The sequence below is a fragment of the Podarcis muralis genome, chromosome Z (genome assembly GCF_964188315.1).
Source record: "Podarcis muralis chromosome Z, rPodMur119.hap1.1, whole genome shotgun sequence".
Lineage (NCBI taxonomy): Eukaryota > Metazoa > Chordata > Lepidosauria > Squamata > Lacertidae > Podarcis > Podarcis muralis.
This window is the reverse complement of record NC_135673.1, coordinates 14,839,160-14,857,155: the sequence shown is the minus strand read 5'-3', so window position 1 is coordinate 14,857,155 and position 17,996 is coordinate 14,839,160. Positions and strand designations below refer to the sequence as shown.

Below are 17,996 nucleotides of genomic sequence, written 5' to 3'. Positions count from 1 at the left end.
TGAACATCAACCTCCTTATAAGGAAAGCAAGCTGATTTCCAGGCTGATTAGGCAGCTGCTAATTCTCCTACCCAAGGACACTTTTTAATGTTGGGCAAAAGAAAAAAAGCAATCAACACAACAGCCAAAAGGGAGATCCTGCAAGAGATTACCCCTTCGTAGAATTGTAGAGTTTGAATTAATCCAAAGGTCATCTATTCCAGCCCCCTGCACTGCAAGAACCACAGCTATGATTTGTAGATTTACTGCAGCATGCAATTTATGGCTATAATCCAGTGCACCCATCCTTGGATGTGTGCCTTGTAATTATTACTATCATTTTATTATCCCAAAGGGTAGCAGTGTTGTGCTATAGCAGAAAACAACCATGCAAAAGTCCCGCGATGACACATTAAAGACTTCACAAATTTATACTGTAATATTTATTGATAAAATCACTAAAGGGAATCAATGTATGTATTTTAAGGGTGCAGAGCAAGGTCCATTGAACTCAGTTGCATCTACTTCAGAGTAAGAGCAGAGTCTTTTATTGGAATCCTGAAAGTCCTTACCTGGGAGTAAATATCACTGAATTTAGAAGGGGTTGGTTCAAAGTTGGCATAGTTAGGTATGAACTGCCCCTCTCGCTGCTGCATCACTCTTCCCTGAGAGAGGGAAATGTCAAGGCTGTGAAAGAGATGCAGCAGCAAGAGAGAAACAGAGGTGGATGACAGAAAAGTCCCTGAAACCTGTCGGGCACCTCTCTCAAGGCTGTGGCCTTGGTACCTCATCAGTGCGTCAGGTGTGTAGTGTGCTGATTGGCCACAGTGTGGTAACAGTGATGCAACAGGACTCTTCTTGTGTTCTTATCCCACAGCAGGGGTAGGCACACTAAGGCCCGGGGTCTGGATGCAGCCCAGTCACCTTCTCAATATAGCCCACGGATGGTCTGGGAATCAGCGTGTTTTTACGTGAGTAGAATGCATCCTTTTATTTAAAATGCACCTCTGGGTTATTTGTGGGACCTGCCTGGTGTTTTTACATGAGCAGAATGTGTGCTTTTATTTAAAATGCATCTCTGAGTTATTTGTGGGCATAGGAATTTGTTCATTTATTTATTTTTTCAAAATACAGTCCGGCCCACCACATGGTCTGAGGGACGGTGGACCAGCCCACGGCTGAAAAAGGTTGCTGACCCCTGTCCTAGAGGATCATATGTAACATGAGAGAATCCTACCTCTTCTAGGTTATGGGGGGCATTGAAGGTGATGTGTCTGAGGGCTGAGGGCCACAATCAATCAATAATCAATCAATGGAGACATTGCACACACTTTTGTAAATCAAGAAAATCTTTAATAAAATAATAATGCAGTGGTACCTTGGGTTACATACGCTTCAGGTTACATACGCTTCAGGTTACAAACTCTGCTAACCCAGAAATAGTGCTTCAGGTTAAGAACTTTGCTTCAGGATGAGAACAGAAATTGTGCTCCGGCGGCACGGCAGCAGCAGGAGGCCCCATTAGCTAAAGTGGTGCTTCAGGTTAAGAACAGTTTCAGGTTAAGTACGGACCTCTGGAACGAATTAAGTACGGTACTTAACCCAAGGTACCACTGTAATAACAACAATAATATGAGAAATGTGAAATTTTACATTCTGTCAGTAGATGGCAGTAGCGACAGCTACTTGATTAAAAACAAAAAAAACTTAGGTTGTATTGTATGCATTACCTGAGCCGATCTCTGGTGTTTCAAGCTGAGTCCACATGACATTAGTCACAATCCATATGCATCCAGCAGTTCCTTCAGAAATTCTGTTGTTTTATGCATTTCCCCCACGAACCCATCTGATTTGAAAACCTGAGCCATGCTTAAGTTGAGGTGCGTAAGTTTCAAACACCCATTGTACATGCCCAGATGACAGCTTTGTTGAATAAAATAAATAAAATTCATTATTATTATTATAAGAATTTGGGGAGTGGAGGGGCCGCAGGTGTATGGAAAGGATCAGGTAATGTGTATTGGGTGAAGACATCTCCACCCCCTCCACACACACACACACACACACACACACACACACACACACACACCCCGTGTGTCAAAATGTGGCTTGAAAACAAAGCATCTCTACAACAGGCAATAAATGGAGGGGGGGCTGGTTTCAGGCATAAGCCCCTTTTGATCCACACCCAATAAACTTCTAGGACACGATGGTCCAATGCACAGCCCTCAGGGCCTTTTTTTTTGGTAACCCTTGGCAACATTTGATGTCCTCCACCAGCCCTCCCAGCCCTTGTGCTGCCTTCCCAAAGCCAGGTAAGCGAGGCACTGGGCTTTGGGAAGGAGATGGAAGGGCTCTAGGACCCTGCCAGAACTTATAGTCTCATTCCCAAAGCGACAAGGCAGCCTGCAAGTTCCCTGTCAAAGTACTCTTGCAGCCCACTTGCTATGAAAAGTTGGACCACCCTGTTCTAGAGCAAAGCAGCAGCTCTATCTTTTCAAGGCCCTGGGAGTGGGATATAGGAGTTTGTGGGAGCACCATTTGGAAGGGCTTTTCTTTGGCCTTCCTATATGTGTGGTTTTGTTCTTTTAAAATTGTTGCACTTGATGATCAGTCTATTAGGCCATTTTATTGTACAATGGTACCTTGGGTTAGAAGAGACTCTGGTGGCACTGTGGGTTAAACCACAGAGCCTAGGACTTGCCAATCAGAAGGTCGGCGGTTCGAATCCCCGTGATGGAGTGAACTCCTGTCGCTCGGTCCCTGCTCCTGCCAACCTAGCAGTTCGAAAGCATGTCAAAGTGCAAGTAGATAAATAGGTAAACGGCGTTTGCGTGCGCTGCTTTGGTTCTCCAGAAGCGGCTTAGTCATGCTGACCACATGACCTGGAAACTGTACGCCGGCTCCCTTGGCCAATAAAGTGAGATGAGCGCCGCAAACCCAGAGTCGGTCACGACTGGACCTAATGGTCAGAGGTCCCTTTACCTTTACCTTGGGTTAAGTACTTACCGGTAATTCATTCCGGAGGTCCATTCTTAACCTGAAACTTCTTAACCTGAAGCACCACTTTAGCTAATGGGGCTTCCCGCTGCCGCCGCGCCACCAGAGCACGATTTCTGTTCTCATCCTGAAGCAAAGTTTTTAACCTGAGGTAATATTTCTGTGTTAGCGGAGTCTGTAACCTGAAGCGTATGTAACCTGAAGCGTATGTAACCTGAGGTACCACTGTACTCCATTCTGTATTTTGTTGTTTTAATATGTAGTTCACTGCTTTGGGGGACTTGTGGGGTGTTGAAAAGCAATATATGAATATGAATTAATTATTGTAGTAGTAGTAGTAGTAGTAGTAGTGTAGTAGTAGTAGTAGTGGTAAATCTACTATGTATTTTGGAAAGTTGTTTATTTGTCTGATGGCTATGCATGCAAACACCTCTTAAAAGATCGCAAGCAAATTTGCACAATGGTCCTTGCCATTGAGGAGCAAGTCTGTATTTAGATACAATTGGACACTTAGAGTGTTTCCCATTTAGAGGGTTCAAAGCACTTGCCCCATCCCTTTTTCATAATACCAGAACTTGTGAGTATTCAATGAAACTGAATGTTAGACAGATAGCCATGACTATGTTCTGCTTCCAATCTTCTGAATATCATTGCTGGAAACCACAGGAGGGAAGAGTGCTGTTGTCCTGCTTACAAGTTTCCTACAGGTGCCTGGCTGGCGCCACTGTGAGAACAGGATTCTGGACTAGATGGGGCCATTGGCCTACTGAGGCAGAGCTCTTATTATGTTCTTCTTATTTCAGTAACCTAACAACTTTGCAAGGCAGGGCGGGATTATTATAATTCCCCACATTGCTAGTTATGGGGTGGGGGTCTGAGGAAATGGATGGATTTTGTAAAGCCACCCAATAAATTCATCATGACTGACATGAGTTTAACATAAATGCCCTAAGTGAAAAAATAGCAACACTACTTTTCCTTCACAAAGCCCAGCATGTTTTTCAGTTGTGTATGTTTGGGCAAATTATATTTTCCTTTCCCATTTCTAGAAAATCAGTATCTTGAAAGAACACTCTACCAAATAAAAAATAAAAAGTCACCAACCGTCTGTGAAAGGGTGTCACTTCTGGGACTTGAGCAACACAATATTCTCTTCAAGGTCATGAAGCCTGGGAGGTTTTGATAAGCAAATGCTGTGGAGGGGTTTAGTTCCTCATTGGCTGCCTGGTTCACCACCAGATTTTGACATGAGTATAATCAGATTGAAAAATCAGGGAGGAGAATGAGGTAAAGTGAAGAAGGGGAAGAAAGAGGGAGATGTGTCTAACTTCAGCTGACAGCAAGACTGTGGAAAAGTCATAGAGAAGGAAACTTCACTGTGAGGATCGTCCCTGAGGAAAAGTCTACTTTCAGCAATTCTGCAATAACAGGTAATTTCCCCCCTTCACTAATAATAATAATATTTTTTTAAAGGATTGTATCCAAAGTTTTCCAAGTAGCCCCCTGAAATTAATGGGCCTAAGTCATGTCCATATTTTTCAATGGATCTACTCTAAGTAGGACCAACACTGAGTAGGACCTACAGTTCACTTCTAAGAGCTAGGTTAAAGCTTGTATTGATGTAATAGAAACCAAATCTTCTGAAAAGCTGTGCTGGGAAGAGGGTTGCAGATAGATATGGTGGGGGTTTTTAAGTTATGGGTGACAGCTAATGTTGGTCATACTCAGAGTAGACCCCATTGAAATCTATGGAATTAAGTAACTTGCAGCATAATCTTAACCATGTCTTCTCAGTAAAAAAGCCCCACTGAGTAGGGCCATGCGGGGTTTCCCTTGCATTGGATTCAGAAGCTGCAATTACTGCAGAAAGCCGCAGCACCGAGACCCTCTCAGCATACAACACCTCTGCTCAGAGACCAGCACTGGTTGCCAATTTGATACCAGTCCAAGTTCAAGGTGTTGCCATTAAGTATATAAAACTAGAACAACTTGGAACCAGTTTACCTGCAAGATGACTTTACCCCATATATGCCCACTCAACCGCTTCAATCTGCAGAACTGGCCCATAATACTCATTCCACGCTTGTAGGAATTTGATACTTTTGTGTGGCTGTACCCACACTTTGGAACACCCTGCCAGCTGACCTCAGGTAGGTGCTGTCACTGTACTTTGGAAAGAACCTGCATTAAAACATTTTTGTTTGGGCAAGCCTATTCAGACATGTAGAAAGCTGACATGTATCTTAATCTGGGTGGGTTTATTTTAGCTTAACCTGTTTTTAACGTGATCTCTTTTTTTACTGGTAATTATATTATTTTATTATTTTTTTAAACTGCTTTGAGATTTTATTACAACCAAGAGGTGTGTAAATCTTGTGACATTTAATAAATACCAAATTCAATGAGGCTGACTCCCAGGTAAGTGGGGTTACTCTACAATTCTATGATTCTATAATTCTACACTGGGTTAAATCTACCTTCAATTCTACTCAAGAGGAGACCTATTGACATTAATGGGCACAACTAACTTAGGTAACTCTGAGGAGGACTTCATAGGTTCCAAGCCATAGATTTCAATGGGTCCGCCCTGTGTACAGAATTGGTGTAGTATAGAGTTTCAGACTAGAACCTGGGAGAGACCAGGGTTCAAATCCTGACTTAGCCATTAAGCTCAATAGGTGTGACCTTGGGTCGGTCACTGCCTCCCAGCCTAACCTACCTCACAGGGTTGTTGTGGGGGTTAAATTAAGAGTGGGAGAAGAACTGTGTAGGCTACCTTGAGCAAATTGGAGAAAAGGTGGGAAATAAATGCAATAAATTTAGTTGGGACTTTACCCAACTGTCCCAAGATGTTCCCAGCCAGGGTTAAACCTTGTTAGCACAGGAGAAATAAGGTTGATCCTTCATTTAAATAAATAACCTAATATCCCTGAGTTTTACTGCTTGGGGAAAAACATGAAATAACAAAATAATTAAGAGAAAGTATTGCAAGGAGTTAGATGTGATGTCCCCCTGGTCCATTCCAACTATACAAATCTATGATTTTATAAGCCATATTACGGAATTATTGGGAAACAATGTTGGACTGCTAGGATGGTACTGGGAAGCACAATCCCTCTGACGGTCTCAGGAAAGCAGGTAAAGAATTGCAACCCTAACCTACTGGAAAGAAATTTGGAAGAGAATTAAGGCTGCACTCCTTTAGTCAACAGCTGCGAGTAATCCCCACTGAACAGTTTTCAGTCAGAGGATTTCAGTGCAAAAGGAAAAGGTCCTCTCTCTGCTCATTTTATATTGGTTATAAATTCTATTTTCAGTTGTTGTTTTGTGCATACTGCTTTTAAAACCATTTTAGTTTTAAATATTTTTTTAAAAAACTTTTTTATGATGTGACTGTGTAAATAGCCTTGAGACAAATGTGTGAAAGACAATCTAATAATAATGATGATGATGATGATGATGATGATAATAATAATAATAATAATAATAATAATAATAATAATAATAATAATGTCTCAAACTTTTTGATCTGGGCCATAATTTCATAATAAATTTTTCTTCATGACACACCTTTTTTTTAACTGATAAGAAATAAATAGGAAAGCAAAAATAAACAACAACTGATTTATAACGAAGAAATAGCTATCCATAGTCTGCAAATAAAAAAGTTATTTTGAAACTATACTATTCTACACTGAAATGTTTAGATGTTTCTTTGATGTTTCTTGAATCTTCCCAGCACACTTGCTCTCCTCTCCTGCCAAACCAGGACTTAGCAACACTAAATTTTGTTGCTTATCATACCATAGATGACCTCCTGTCACCGATAAATTCTCAGTTATGTCTATGATGTTGTAGTATCTTTTCTCTTTCAAAAAACCACACTCGCCCACAATCTGTGCTTCTTGTCTTTCTCACACTTTGGGTGGGGGACAGCCAGAATTGTGAGTTGCTAGGCCAATTGCTAGAGAGGACGAGAATGGGCCTTTGAGTACCATTGTCTCAGCCTAACCTACCTGACCGGGTTGTTGAGAGGATATAATGGAAGAAGGAGTTGGGGGAAGAAACAACCATGTATGCCACATTGAAATCCTTGGATGAAAGATGAGCTATAAATATAATAAGTACAGTGGTACCTCAGGTTACATACGCTTCAGGTTACATACGCTTCAGGTTACAGACTCTGCTAGCCCAGAAATAGTACCTCGGGTTAAGAACTTTGCTTCAGGATGAGAACAGAAATCGTGCTCCGGTGGCATGGTTGCAGCAGGAGGCCCCATTAGCTAAAGTGGTGCTTCAGGTTAAGAACAGTTTCAGGTTGAAACAGACCTCCAGAATGAATTAAGTACTTAACCCGAGGTACCACTTTATTTTTTTTTAAAAAAACCCAACAAAAATTAACCAGATGGGGCTGTTTCAAAATGTTGTATCCAATGTCAATTCCACTCAGAGTAGACCTATGGAAATTAATGGACATGACTGATTTAGGTCTATTCATTCCAGTGGGTCTACTCTGAGTTGAATGCATATTCACACCATACATTGCCAAATTAAGCAGTCATGGCTTCTGAGAGCCGGAGTTTGTTAATTTTCTAAGAGTTGCTAAAGGTAAAGGGACCCCTGACCATTAGGTCCAGTTGTGACCGACTCTGGGGTTGCGGCGCTCATCTCGCTCTATAGGCCGAGGGAGCTGGCGTTTGTCCTCAGACAGCTTCCAGGTCATGTGGCCAGCGTGACTAAGCAAGAGTTGCTAGGAGACCCCATTTCCTGTCCCAGGGCTACCCTTCCCAACCCTTCTTCCTAGGAAATTATGGAAATTTTAGGTCTGAGGGGGGAATACAGGCCTCTGAGCAACTCTCAGCACCCTTAACAAACTGCAGCTTCCAGCATTTTGGGGGAGAAGCCACGAGTATCTGAACTGGTGTAAAAGTGCTTTCAATGTATAATGTGAACGATGTCTAAGTTGGCTACAATCCATATTGACTCGAGGGCAGTCAAAATATCTTTACAGTTAAACAGACCTGGGAGACAGGAGTGGTGGGAGCAGAGACAATCTTGAGAGCCTGGATTGAGTACATATTTCCCAAGGCAAAATATAACATTTGTTTGTACGGTTACTGAACGGAGCAACTGGAGGAGAAAATGCAAACAACCATGCAAATGAGAGACTACTTGATTGCCTTCCAGTATGTTACCTTGAGATTCTTCCATGGATTATGTTACTTATCACAAGGCAGCTGGGTTTAGCGGGGGGAGAAGAGATTTGCTTGTGCATATTTTATGAAGTATGTGGGAAATAAGAGCTATGCAGTGTCCAGGGAGGACATTTGGAACTCCAGAAAAGAGGGCACAGATTTGTATAAACTTTGCATATGGCTAATGTTTATGTACGGATGCAAAATTAGGAAGTTTTCAAAGGACAATAATCTCTTGTGCCTAAATTTGTGGCTCATGTACTGTTATTTGGCTCTTTGCACAGAGATTCCTGTAAAGAATTAATCACTCCCTTAGTAATAAGTCTCAATCAGGGCATAATTCTGTGACCTTTCTCAAAAAGGATGTTGCAGAGTTGGAAAAGGTTCAGGAAGGGCACTCCTCTGTGAGGAAATATTGCAGCGACTGAGACTCTCTGGTTTGGAAAAAAGGCGACTAACAGGTGACAGGATGAAAGTTTATAAAAATATGTATGGCAAGGAGAAAGTGGACAGAGAAAAGTTTTTCTCCCTCTCTCCTAACACTAGGAATGCAGGGACATCCAAAAAAGCTGAATGTTGGCGGATTCAGAACAGATAAGATAAAGTCCTTCTTCATGCAGTGTATAGTTAGTCTATAGAACTTGCTCCCACAGAAGGCAGAGAAGAGCATTCATTTGGATGGCTGCCCTGTGGAGCAACCTCCGATCAGATGTCAAGGAAATAAGCAACTATCCTACTTTTAAAAGACATCTGAAGGCAGCCCTGTTTAGGGAAGTTTTAAATGTTTAATGCGGTATTGTTTTTTTAAATATTTGATTGGGAGCCGCCCAGAGTGGCTAGGGAAACCTAGCCAGATGGGCGAGGTATAAATAATAAATTATTATTATTATTGTTGTTGTTGTTGTTGTTGTTGTTAAATGAGCATCAGACTAGCCACAGTTTCTACGTTCTACTGCCTCTGTCAGAGCCATCATGCCTCTGAGTAAAAGTTACTTGGAATCAATCGCAGGAGAGGAAAGTGCTATTGGACACATGTTCACGTTGCAGGCTTGTATTGTCCCCAGGCTAGTTCTTTTTCCCAGGGTTGGTTTTTCATGAGTTCAGGTTGAGCAGATGGGAGGCAACATTAGTAGTAGTAGTAGTAGTAGTAGCAGCAGCAGCAGCAGCAGCAGCAGCAGCAGCAGCAGCAGCAAATAAAATTTGCATACATTATGGAATGCATCAGGGGCTACTCTGTCAACCATGGCAGTTTATCCACACATGTGATTTTAATTGTGATCAGTGTTTTTTTTTGGGGGGGGGAACGGGACACAGGGGTACGCAAACCCCTAAGCATTTTGTGAATCTTAGTTTGGCCTCATTGATGGGCAGTATTTCAATATGAGTAGGAAAATGAGAATACAGTGGTACCTCGGGTTAAGTACTTAATTCATTCCGGAGGTCCGTACTTAACCTGAGACTGTTCTTAACCTGAAGCACCACTTTAGCTAATGGGGCCTCCTCCTGCCGCCGCGCCGCCGGAGCCCGATTTCTGTTCTTATCCTGAAGCAAAGTTCTTAACCTGAAGCACTATTTCTAGGTTAGCGGAGTGTGTAACCTGAAGCGTATGTAACCTGAAGCGTATGTAACCCGAGGTGCCACTGTACCCCTAAACATTTTTAAAGAAAAAAACACTGATGATGATGTGTCATTCTGGTTTTACAATGTTTTCTCCTATCTTTCTGGATCTGTTTTCCCCAGCTGAACACGAAATGCCAAGGTCTTTCTTAGTGAAGAGTAAGAAGGCAAACTCTTATCACCAGTACCGAGTTGTGGATGATGGTCTCCTGGTTCCGAAATGGGACCCGGCAACAGTTGTGCCCTCCACTGCAGGTGGGTCAGACAACTCTGGGTTGTCTAGGAACCACGCTGGTTACGCAAAAGCCTCCAGTGTTTAATCATAGTGACACTATATTTATTTGTTTGATTTGTGGATCACCTTCCAATAATAATAATAATAATAATAATAATAATAATAATAATAATAGTAATAACAATAATAATTATTATTTATATGCCGCCCATCTGACTGGGTTGCCTCAGCTGCAGCTTAGCAGCAGAGCATCCGGTTCCCATGCAGATGGTCTCGAGTTTAATAAATAAAACTATTGCCTGCATTCTGATCACAGTTATTCATGGCCACAACACCCCCAAGGACAGCGAGGCCCTCAGCACTGGTTGCCCACAAGGCCCTGCTCCAAAAGATGGAAATGAACCCAAAGGAGTCAAAGAAGAGTATGTTTTCCCTGCCCATAGTATGACCAGAACAGTGTCAGGGCCTCTGATATCAGGTGAGCAGCTGCGGGTCACAGCACTTTATTTGAAGCAGGCTGGGTAAGAATCAGTGCTCTTTTTTGGTTTAAAATAAAGTGTGTGTGTGTGTGTGTGTGTGTGTGTGTGTGTGTGTGTGTGTGTGATCAAGAGAGGCTCCCAGAGCAGCAGCCAGATCACTATTTAAAAAGACACAGCACAAAAGGAAAACTGACTGGGAGGAGGAAATAACCAAGCTCAGGGTCAAGTTCCCAGTTCAGCTTGAGTGGAAAGGTCTGAGAAGAGAAAGTGCTGAACTTGCCGGATAGAGTGGCCGTGTGCCCCTTGTCTTCCCTTTGGTATGCAAGTCCAGGGTGCAGCTTCCAATATTCACATACTTAGGCTGCGGTCCTGTACTCACTTGCCTGGGAGAAAGCCCCAGTGAGCTGCAAAGCCTGGGGGTCAGAATGAATCAGTGAATAATAATAATAATAATAATAATAATAATAATAATAATAATTTATTATTTATACCCCGCCCATCTGGCTGGGCCTCCCGAGCCACTCTGGGCAGCCTCCAACAAAATATCAAAATACAGTAATGCATCAAAATGCAGTAATTAAAAGCTTCCCTAAACAGGGCTGCCTTCAAATGTCTTCTAAAAGTCTGGTAGTTGTTGTTCTCTTTGACATCAGGCGTTTCACAGGGCGGGTGCCACTACCGAGAAGGCCCTCTGCCTGGTTCCCTGTAGCTTTGCTTCTCGCAGCGAGGGAACCGCCAGAAGGTCCTCAGCACTGGACCTCAGTGTCCAGGCAGAACGATGGGGGTGGAGACGCTCCTTCAGATATACTGGACCGAGGCCGGTATGTGATGCTCTGTTTAGCTGTACATCAGCATTGCCCAGTGGTCAAATTTGCACCATTGCTTTTAGGATATGTAGGAAGAAGTGTTGATGGGAAAATGTGTTTAAAACAGTCTTTCTGTCCTGCTGATTTAAGCCCTTGCTTTGTACCTTGAGTGTTTTTCCCTGGCTGGAATGTGCCCTTGTTTGCCTCGGTGGAGGATGGAGAGGGTGTGTATGCTTCTTTGCTCTACAAAGATAAAATATACATGTATGCAATGCTTTTTTCTATATAAAAAAAATGTTTAGAGGTTCTCTCATTTTGACTCAAGAAAATCACCATTTTATAGTTCAAATCGGGAAAAATAAATACATTAAATGGACAAAAGTACAAAGATTCACAAAATGTTTAGGGGTATGCGTACCCCTGCGTATCCCGAGGAAAAAAGCACTGCACATATGGCTCCATCCACGTTTGCCTCAGGCCATGCTTGCCACTGGCATGTGGCCCTGGGAAGGTTGCCTAGATGGGAATGTGGCCCTAGGGCTGAAAAAGTCTCCCCACAGCCCTGGATGGTTAAAAAAAAAGTAAATAACGAGCAGGCTGATAATCTGATTCATCCTATTTCACCTCAGAGATGCCTGTCCAAGCTCTGAAATCCAACGACAGTGGCTCAGTTGAAAGTGTGGCCACCTTTTACAAGCCCAATTTTGCTTGGAGTGCCTTCCGTCCTCCATACAGCTACAGGCCAACTTCTTCTACCCTTCTGGAACATTCCGTTAGCCTGTATGAGAACCACCTCCTCCCAGCCTCAGAGCCACCCCTTGACTACAGCCTGAGATTCTCACCGAACATGGATACATACCACTGTGTGATCTGTAACAAGGTGAGTTCCCCGTGGACCATGGGTGATAAATCTGTGGCCCTTCTGATGTTGGATTACAGCTTCCATCATCCTTGGCCATACCTGCTGGGGCTGATGGGAGTTTATTTAAATATTTCCCCCCCGCCATTCGGCCAAGAGAGGCTCCCACGGAGGCTTACCGATCATTTATCTAAAAAGCATAGCTGTCAAGTGTCCCTTATTTGAAAGGACAGTCCCTTATTCCAGCGCCATGTCCCGCTGCTGTCCCTTATTGATGGATGTCCCTTAAATGATGTCCCTTAAATTTCAAAGGAAGCAGCTTCTCTTCCTCCCTCCCTGCCGGCCAGGGAGGAGGGGGGCTCCAACTGTGTTGCTTGGCTGTGTTGCTCACCCAATAAGAAGTCTAAGAACGACTGGGGGGTGGAGCTTGCATGCCTTGTGTGTGGCTAGTTAATGCAAGCTGAGGGTTTTTTTGAATGCTGGACGCCATTTTGTTGCATGTGCTGCTGCAAACTTTGCAGTGCAAAGCCAGGCTGGGAAGCCATCTTAAGGTGAGGCTGCATAGGCCTTGTGGTGCATGTGATTCAGATTCTATTCAGTTGAACCTCTGGTTACAAAGTTGGTTGGACAGTGTTCTCGAAGCTACCAGCATGAGTTTGACCAGACTGCAGGAGGACAGGAAGACTGGAGTGCCTGGAACAGGTGAGGCTGCAGGTCCCTTATTTTCAAGGCTGCTGGTCCCTTATTTTCAAATCTGTGACAGCTATGAAAAATACATGACACAAAAGGAAAAAAGAATTGGGAAGAAGGAGGAAATAACCAAGTTTAGGATCACATTCCCAGTTCCCAGCTCATCTAACGACCATCTGGGCTAGAAAGGTTTGAAGTTGGGCATTTGGAAGGCCAAAAGTTCCCCATCCTGATCTAAGAAAAGGCATTCCCCTCTCTCATGAGAGAACAAATATAAGGGCCTATTTCACTGTAAGGAGAGAATTCCACAAGGGTGGTTTGTTGTTGTTGTTGTTGTTGTTGTTTTACATCATTGAAACAAAATGCTCATTTACCAATCTACAGGCTGACCAGATAGGAAGCAAGCAAGCAGCATAGTCTCCATGGACCCAGCTGCCATGATAACCTTGATGATGCATACATAATTCATGCTGCTGAATGGCTAAAAAAAAATATTAAAAAAATTTGCAGGTGTAAAGGAGGTCTAATCTAGAGTGGGAACTTGGTATGGTGGATGGAAAAGGGCTTTAACCCTTTGCCTTCTGCTACAGGCTAATGAGACTTGTTGTCCAAAACACCAGTGGGGCTGGAACCATGTTGGGGAGAGCCTGCTCCATGAGAAGGAGAGGCGGAAAAGCAGAACGTGAGACAGACTGAACTGCCACAGTTCTAAAAACATCTCTTTGCCCTCTCAGATATTTTCTACCCCACATGGACTGGAGGTCCACGTCCGACGATCCCACAGCGGCACACGACCCTTTGCTTGCGACACCTGCGGCAAAACGTTTGGGCACGCTGTGAGTCTGGAGCAACACGCCAACATTCACTCTCAGGTCAGGAGTGAGAGGAGGCAATAATATTCTTCCTGTCCCGTGTCTCTCACAATCGAATCTGTTTCCATTCCACTACTGTTCAGCTTCCATGAAAACCTACAACATAACAACACAATAATTCCCTGTTGGATCAGGCCAATAGCCCATCTAGTTCAGCATTCTTTTCTTACAGTGGCTAACCAGAGACCGCAGTGGTAAGCCCACAAGCAGGATTCAAGCACAAGAGCCCTCTCCCCTCCTGTAAAGGTAAAGGGACACCTGACCATTAGGTCCAGTCGTGGCCGACTCTGGGGTTGCGGCGCTCATCTCACTTTACTGGCTGAGGGAGCCAGCGTACAGCTTCTGGGTCCTGTGGCCAGCATGACTTAGCCGCTTCTGGCGAACCAGAGCAGCGCACGGAAACGCCGTTTACCTTTCCGACGGAGCGGTACCTATTTATCTACTTGCACTTTGATGTGCTTTCGAACTGCTAGGTTGGCAGGAGCAGGGAGGCAGGAGCAGGGCCCGTGCAACGGGAGCTCACCCCGTCATGGGGATTCGAACCGCCAACCTTCTGGTCGGCAAGCCCTAGGCTCAGTGGTTTAACCCACAGCGCCACCCACATCCCTCTCCCCTCCTGTGGTTTCCAGCAATTGGTATTCAGAAGCAGTGCTGCCTCCAACTGCAGAGGCAGAGCATAGCCATCGTGGCTAGTAGTCATCAACAGCCTTATCCTTCATGAATTTATCCAAACCTCTTTTAAAGCCATCTAGGTTGGTAGCCATCTCCTGTGGGAGCAAATTCCATACTTTAACTATGAGCTGTGCGAAGAAGTTCTTCCTTTTTTTCTCTCCTTGAACTTTAAATGTTTGTCATGTCACCTCTTCCCTGCCTTTTCTCTAAATTAAAAAGTTCCAAATGCAAAAAGTACCTACATTGTTGTTCTCTCGCTAGTCACTATTCACTTGAAACAAGCAAAATTAATTATGTCATTAGTTATGTGATCAATTTCAACCTGAGGAAAACCTGGAAGACAATACTGGAAATAACATTTACTTAGGATTTGCAGACTAAAACAGCCCCAACAATAGCAAATGCTGCTTGTATTCACTTGCATGATTTCCAGGGTTGGTGTTTCCCATCTCTGGACAACTGGCCTGACTTTTGGTCTCGATTTCTTGATCTTCTTGTTACAGGAGAGAAGCTTTGCATGCAAAATGTGTGGGAAGACTTTCAAACGCTCTTCCACCCTCTCCACCCACTTGCTGATCCACTCAGACACAAGGCCGTACCCCTGCCAGTACTGCGGGAAACGCTTCCACCAGAAGTCAGACATGAAGAAACACACTTACATCCACACAGGTGAGAGGAGGAGTGCCCCCCCCCGCTGGTGGGATGGTGAGATGCTGGTTCAGCCTATTTCACTCATGTGTCTATTGCAGCATGTGTCTATTGCACTTGTTTATTATTATATGTCTAGACCCACCTTTCCTCCAAGGAGCTCAAAGTGGCATTCATGGTTTCTCCCCTCCCCAATTTTATGTTCACAACAACCCTGTAAGGAAGGTTTAGGTTGAGACAAAGTAATAGATGACCCAGTGAGCTTCATAGGGAAGTTGGGATTTGAACCCACTTCCACAGGTACTGGAAGTTACATTGGAGCCCCTGAGTGCCATGCTGGTGACATAATGGATACATATAATAATTCCTTTTGACCTCCTTTCTTTGCCATCCAGGAGAGAAGCCAGTTTGGTCTCTCCCTTGCCTTGAATTTATTCCTGGGATGTAAGCGCAACAGGCTTCCCAGGGGCCCTGTAGTGGTTCACCACACCCCTTAGGCTAGTGGGCACCTGTGGAGTTTTGGGAGTGTCCTTGTCAAAAATAATTTTATCCATTATAGCTATATTCCAAGGTAAATACTACCAAGCATCCAGTGTAAGACTTTGGGCTCTTTCCCATTGAGTTACTGTTCGAGCTCCTAAGACCATATGACTAATTAGAGCTGCTGATATATTTTTACTTCTTGTCATCTCCTCTTTGCCATCTAGGGGAGAAGCCACACAAATGCCAGGTCTGTGGCAAAGCCTTCAGCCAGAGCTCCAACCTCATTACGCACAGCCGCAAGCACACTGGCTTCAAGCCGTTTAGCTGCGAGCTCTGCGGCAAGGGTTTCCAGCGCAAGGTGGATCTGCGGCGACACCGGGAGAGTCAGCATAGCCTCAAGTGAGAAGAGGAGAGCAGCCTTCTGTGTTCAGCTAAGGGGAGATGGCTGACATCAGGAGAGATCCTTGTGGAGAGAGGAGAGTGTGCCCAAGATGAATTTCCTCCTGTTCCTTCATCAAGAGAGAGAGACAATGAAGGAGCCTAAGGAAGAGCAGCATTGTTCTCCTCCAGAAGGCCCATTGCTTAGGCTCAGTTTTCCCCACCTGTAGATTTTCTTCTCCTTCAATGGAGGCCAGTCAATGGAGACAGTACTGAGCTAGACAGCTCAACAGCCTGACATGGTTTGAGGCCCCCTCTGCACTGTACGTTTAAAGCTGTCTCGTACCACGGCTTCTAGTTTGCTAAGGAGGCTGAGAGTAATTTGGAGACTCCCCATTCCTTTCACAGAACTACATTTCCCAGAGTTCCCCTGGAAGGCGAATTAGTTGTTAAACCACTCTGGGAATTCTCCCTCCAAAGAATCCTGGGAAGTGTAGTTTGTTAAGGGTGCATAGTAGTAGTATTCCCTTAACAGAGCAACAAATCCCAAAGTTAAGAGGGATGGGTTGTTCAACCAATCTGGAAACTGTAGCTCTGGGAAGGGAAAATGGATCTCCCAAGTACTCTTACACCCTTAACAAGCTACAGTTCCCATAATTTCTTTGGGAAGGCTATGAAAGTTGAAAGCTGTATGATACAGCTTTAAATGTACAGTGCAGATGGAGCCTAAGTCTGTTCCATATAATCTGCCTGCAAAACAAGTGCTCTGTCACTGAGCTAAGGCCCTTCTGGGATAATTTTTTTATCTGCTGAACTGTCATGGCTTCCTCCAAAGAATCCTAGGAAATGTAGGTTACTGAGAGTAGGACATTTCCTACTACAGGGGTATCTTGGGTTAAGAACTTAATTCGTTCTGGAGGTCTGTTCTTAACCTGAAACTGTTCTTAACCTGAAGCACCACTTTGGCTAATGGGGCCTCCTGCTGCCACTGCGCCGCCGGAGCACGATTTCTGTTCTCATCCTGAAGCAAAGTTCTTAACCCGAGGTAATATTTCTGGGTTAGCAGAGTCAGTAACCTGAAGCGTATGTAACCCAAAGCATATGTAACCTGAGGTACCACTGTAGTCTTCCCCAACAGGACTACAGTGCCCATGATGCCCTAGGGAGAAGGAACAACAGTTAAAACCACTTTAAGCATGGAACACTGATATGCTGCATGAAGAAGATTTGCAAAAAAGAAGAGCATAATGGCTAAGCTTGAGCCCCTCCTTGTTGCCCCCCCCCCGCAAAACCTTATCTGCCTTCTCAGAGAACACTGTCAATATGTATTTATGCTTATCTTATTGTATATATTGTTTTGAATGAATTATGCATTAGATTCTTTCTGCCACCCCTGGTGTTTTAGCAAAGATGCCTTACACAGCACCTATGAGCACATAGTTACTGGAGGACAAACCTTTGCGTTGAGGTTCTCTGCTCTCTGTTTTGGAGTATTCAGACACCCCCAACGCCCCATGCCACTAATACAATTATCATCTGTTTATTTGTACTCCATTTTCCCACAAAATTGTGCCCAAGGTGGATCACAACATACCAGCAGAACAAGTATAACAAGTATAACAATTCAAAATACATATTAGAAACAACCTATGAGATCGTCTTATCACATGTCCACTTGAATGCTTCGATCAGTGGAATTGCCACTATTACAGGTGCCACATAATACCCATTCCACATTTCTAATAAATCTTTTACTCTGGCAGCACCTACGCTTTGGAGCTCTGCCTAATGATACCCGGCAAGCGCCTGCATTGTACTCTCTTTTGGCACCCGCAAAAAACGATGTTTAGACAAGTCCACCTGGATGCTTAGAGACATGACGCAAGATTGAATCTGTTTTCAGTCTATTGTTATTTTAACTTTTTGAGTGTCTTAAATTATTTTCTTAGTGATAATTCTATTGTTTTATCCTTTTTTGTAAACTGCTTTGAGGTTGTTGTTTTTTATAAGTGGTGTATAAACTGTATGAACTTTATGATACAGTACATAATGTCAATAAATGCATTTTTAAAAAATAATCAAT

The 17,996-nt window shown here is 43.7% G+C and overlaps 1 protein-coding gene across 2 annotated transcripts in view; it reads left to right on the top strand.

The window, feature by feature from the left end:
* Positions 1 to 17,991, top strand: part of GFI1B (growth factor independent 1B transcriptional repressor) — a 38,283-nt gene extending 20,292 nt beyond the window's left edge. Inside the window, exons 2-9 of one of the 2 annotated variants that reach the window (XM_077922461.1) lie at positions 857 to 950; positions 4,029 to 4,409; positions 9,915 to 10,046; positions 10,343 to 10,504; positions 11,941 to 12,191; positions 13,595 to 13,732; positions 14,908 to 15,073; positions 15,760 to 17,991. In XM_077922461.1, the coding sequence (XP_077778587.1) occupies positions 9,926 to 10,046; positions 10,343 to 10,504; positions 11,941 to 12,191; positions 13,595 to 13,732; positions 14,908 to 15,073; positions 15,760 to 15,938 (1,017 nt within the window). In that variant the 5' untranslated portion in view covers positions 857 to 950; positions 4,029 to 4,409; positions 9,915 to 9,925 and the 3' untranslated portion in view covers positions 15,939 to 17,991. Of the gene's footprint in view, positions 1 to 583; positions 951 to 4,028; positions 4,410 to 9,914; positions 10,047 to 10,342; positions 10,505 to 11,940; positions 12,192 to 13,594; positions 13,733 to 14,907; positions 15,074 to 15,759 lie in introns of those variants that run through there. The other variant, XM_028714823.2, reaches the window with a different exon arrangement.
* Positions 17,992 to 17,996: the final 5 nt, after the last annotated feature.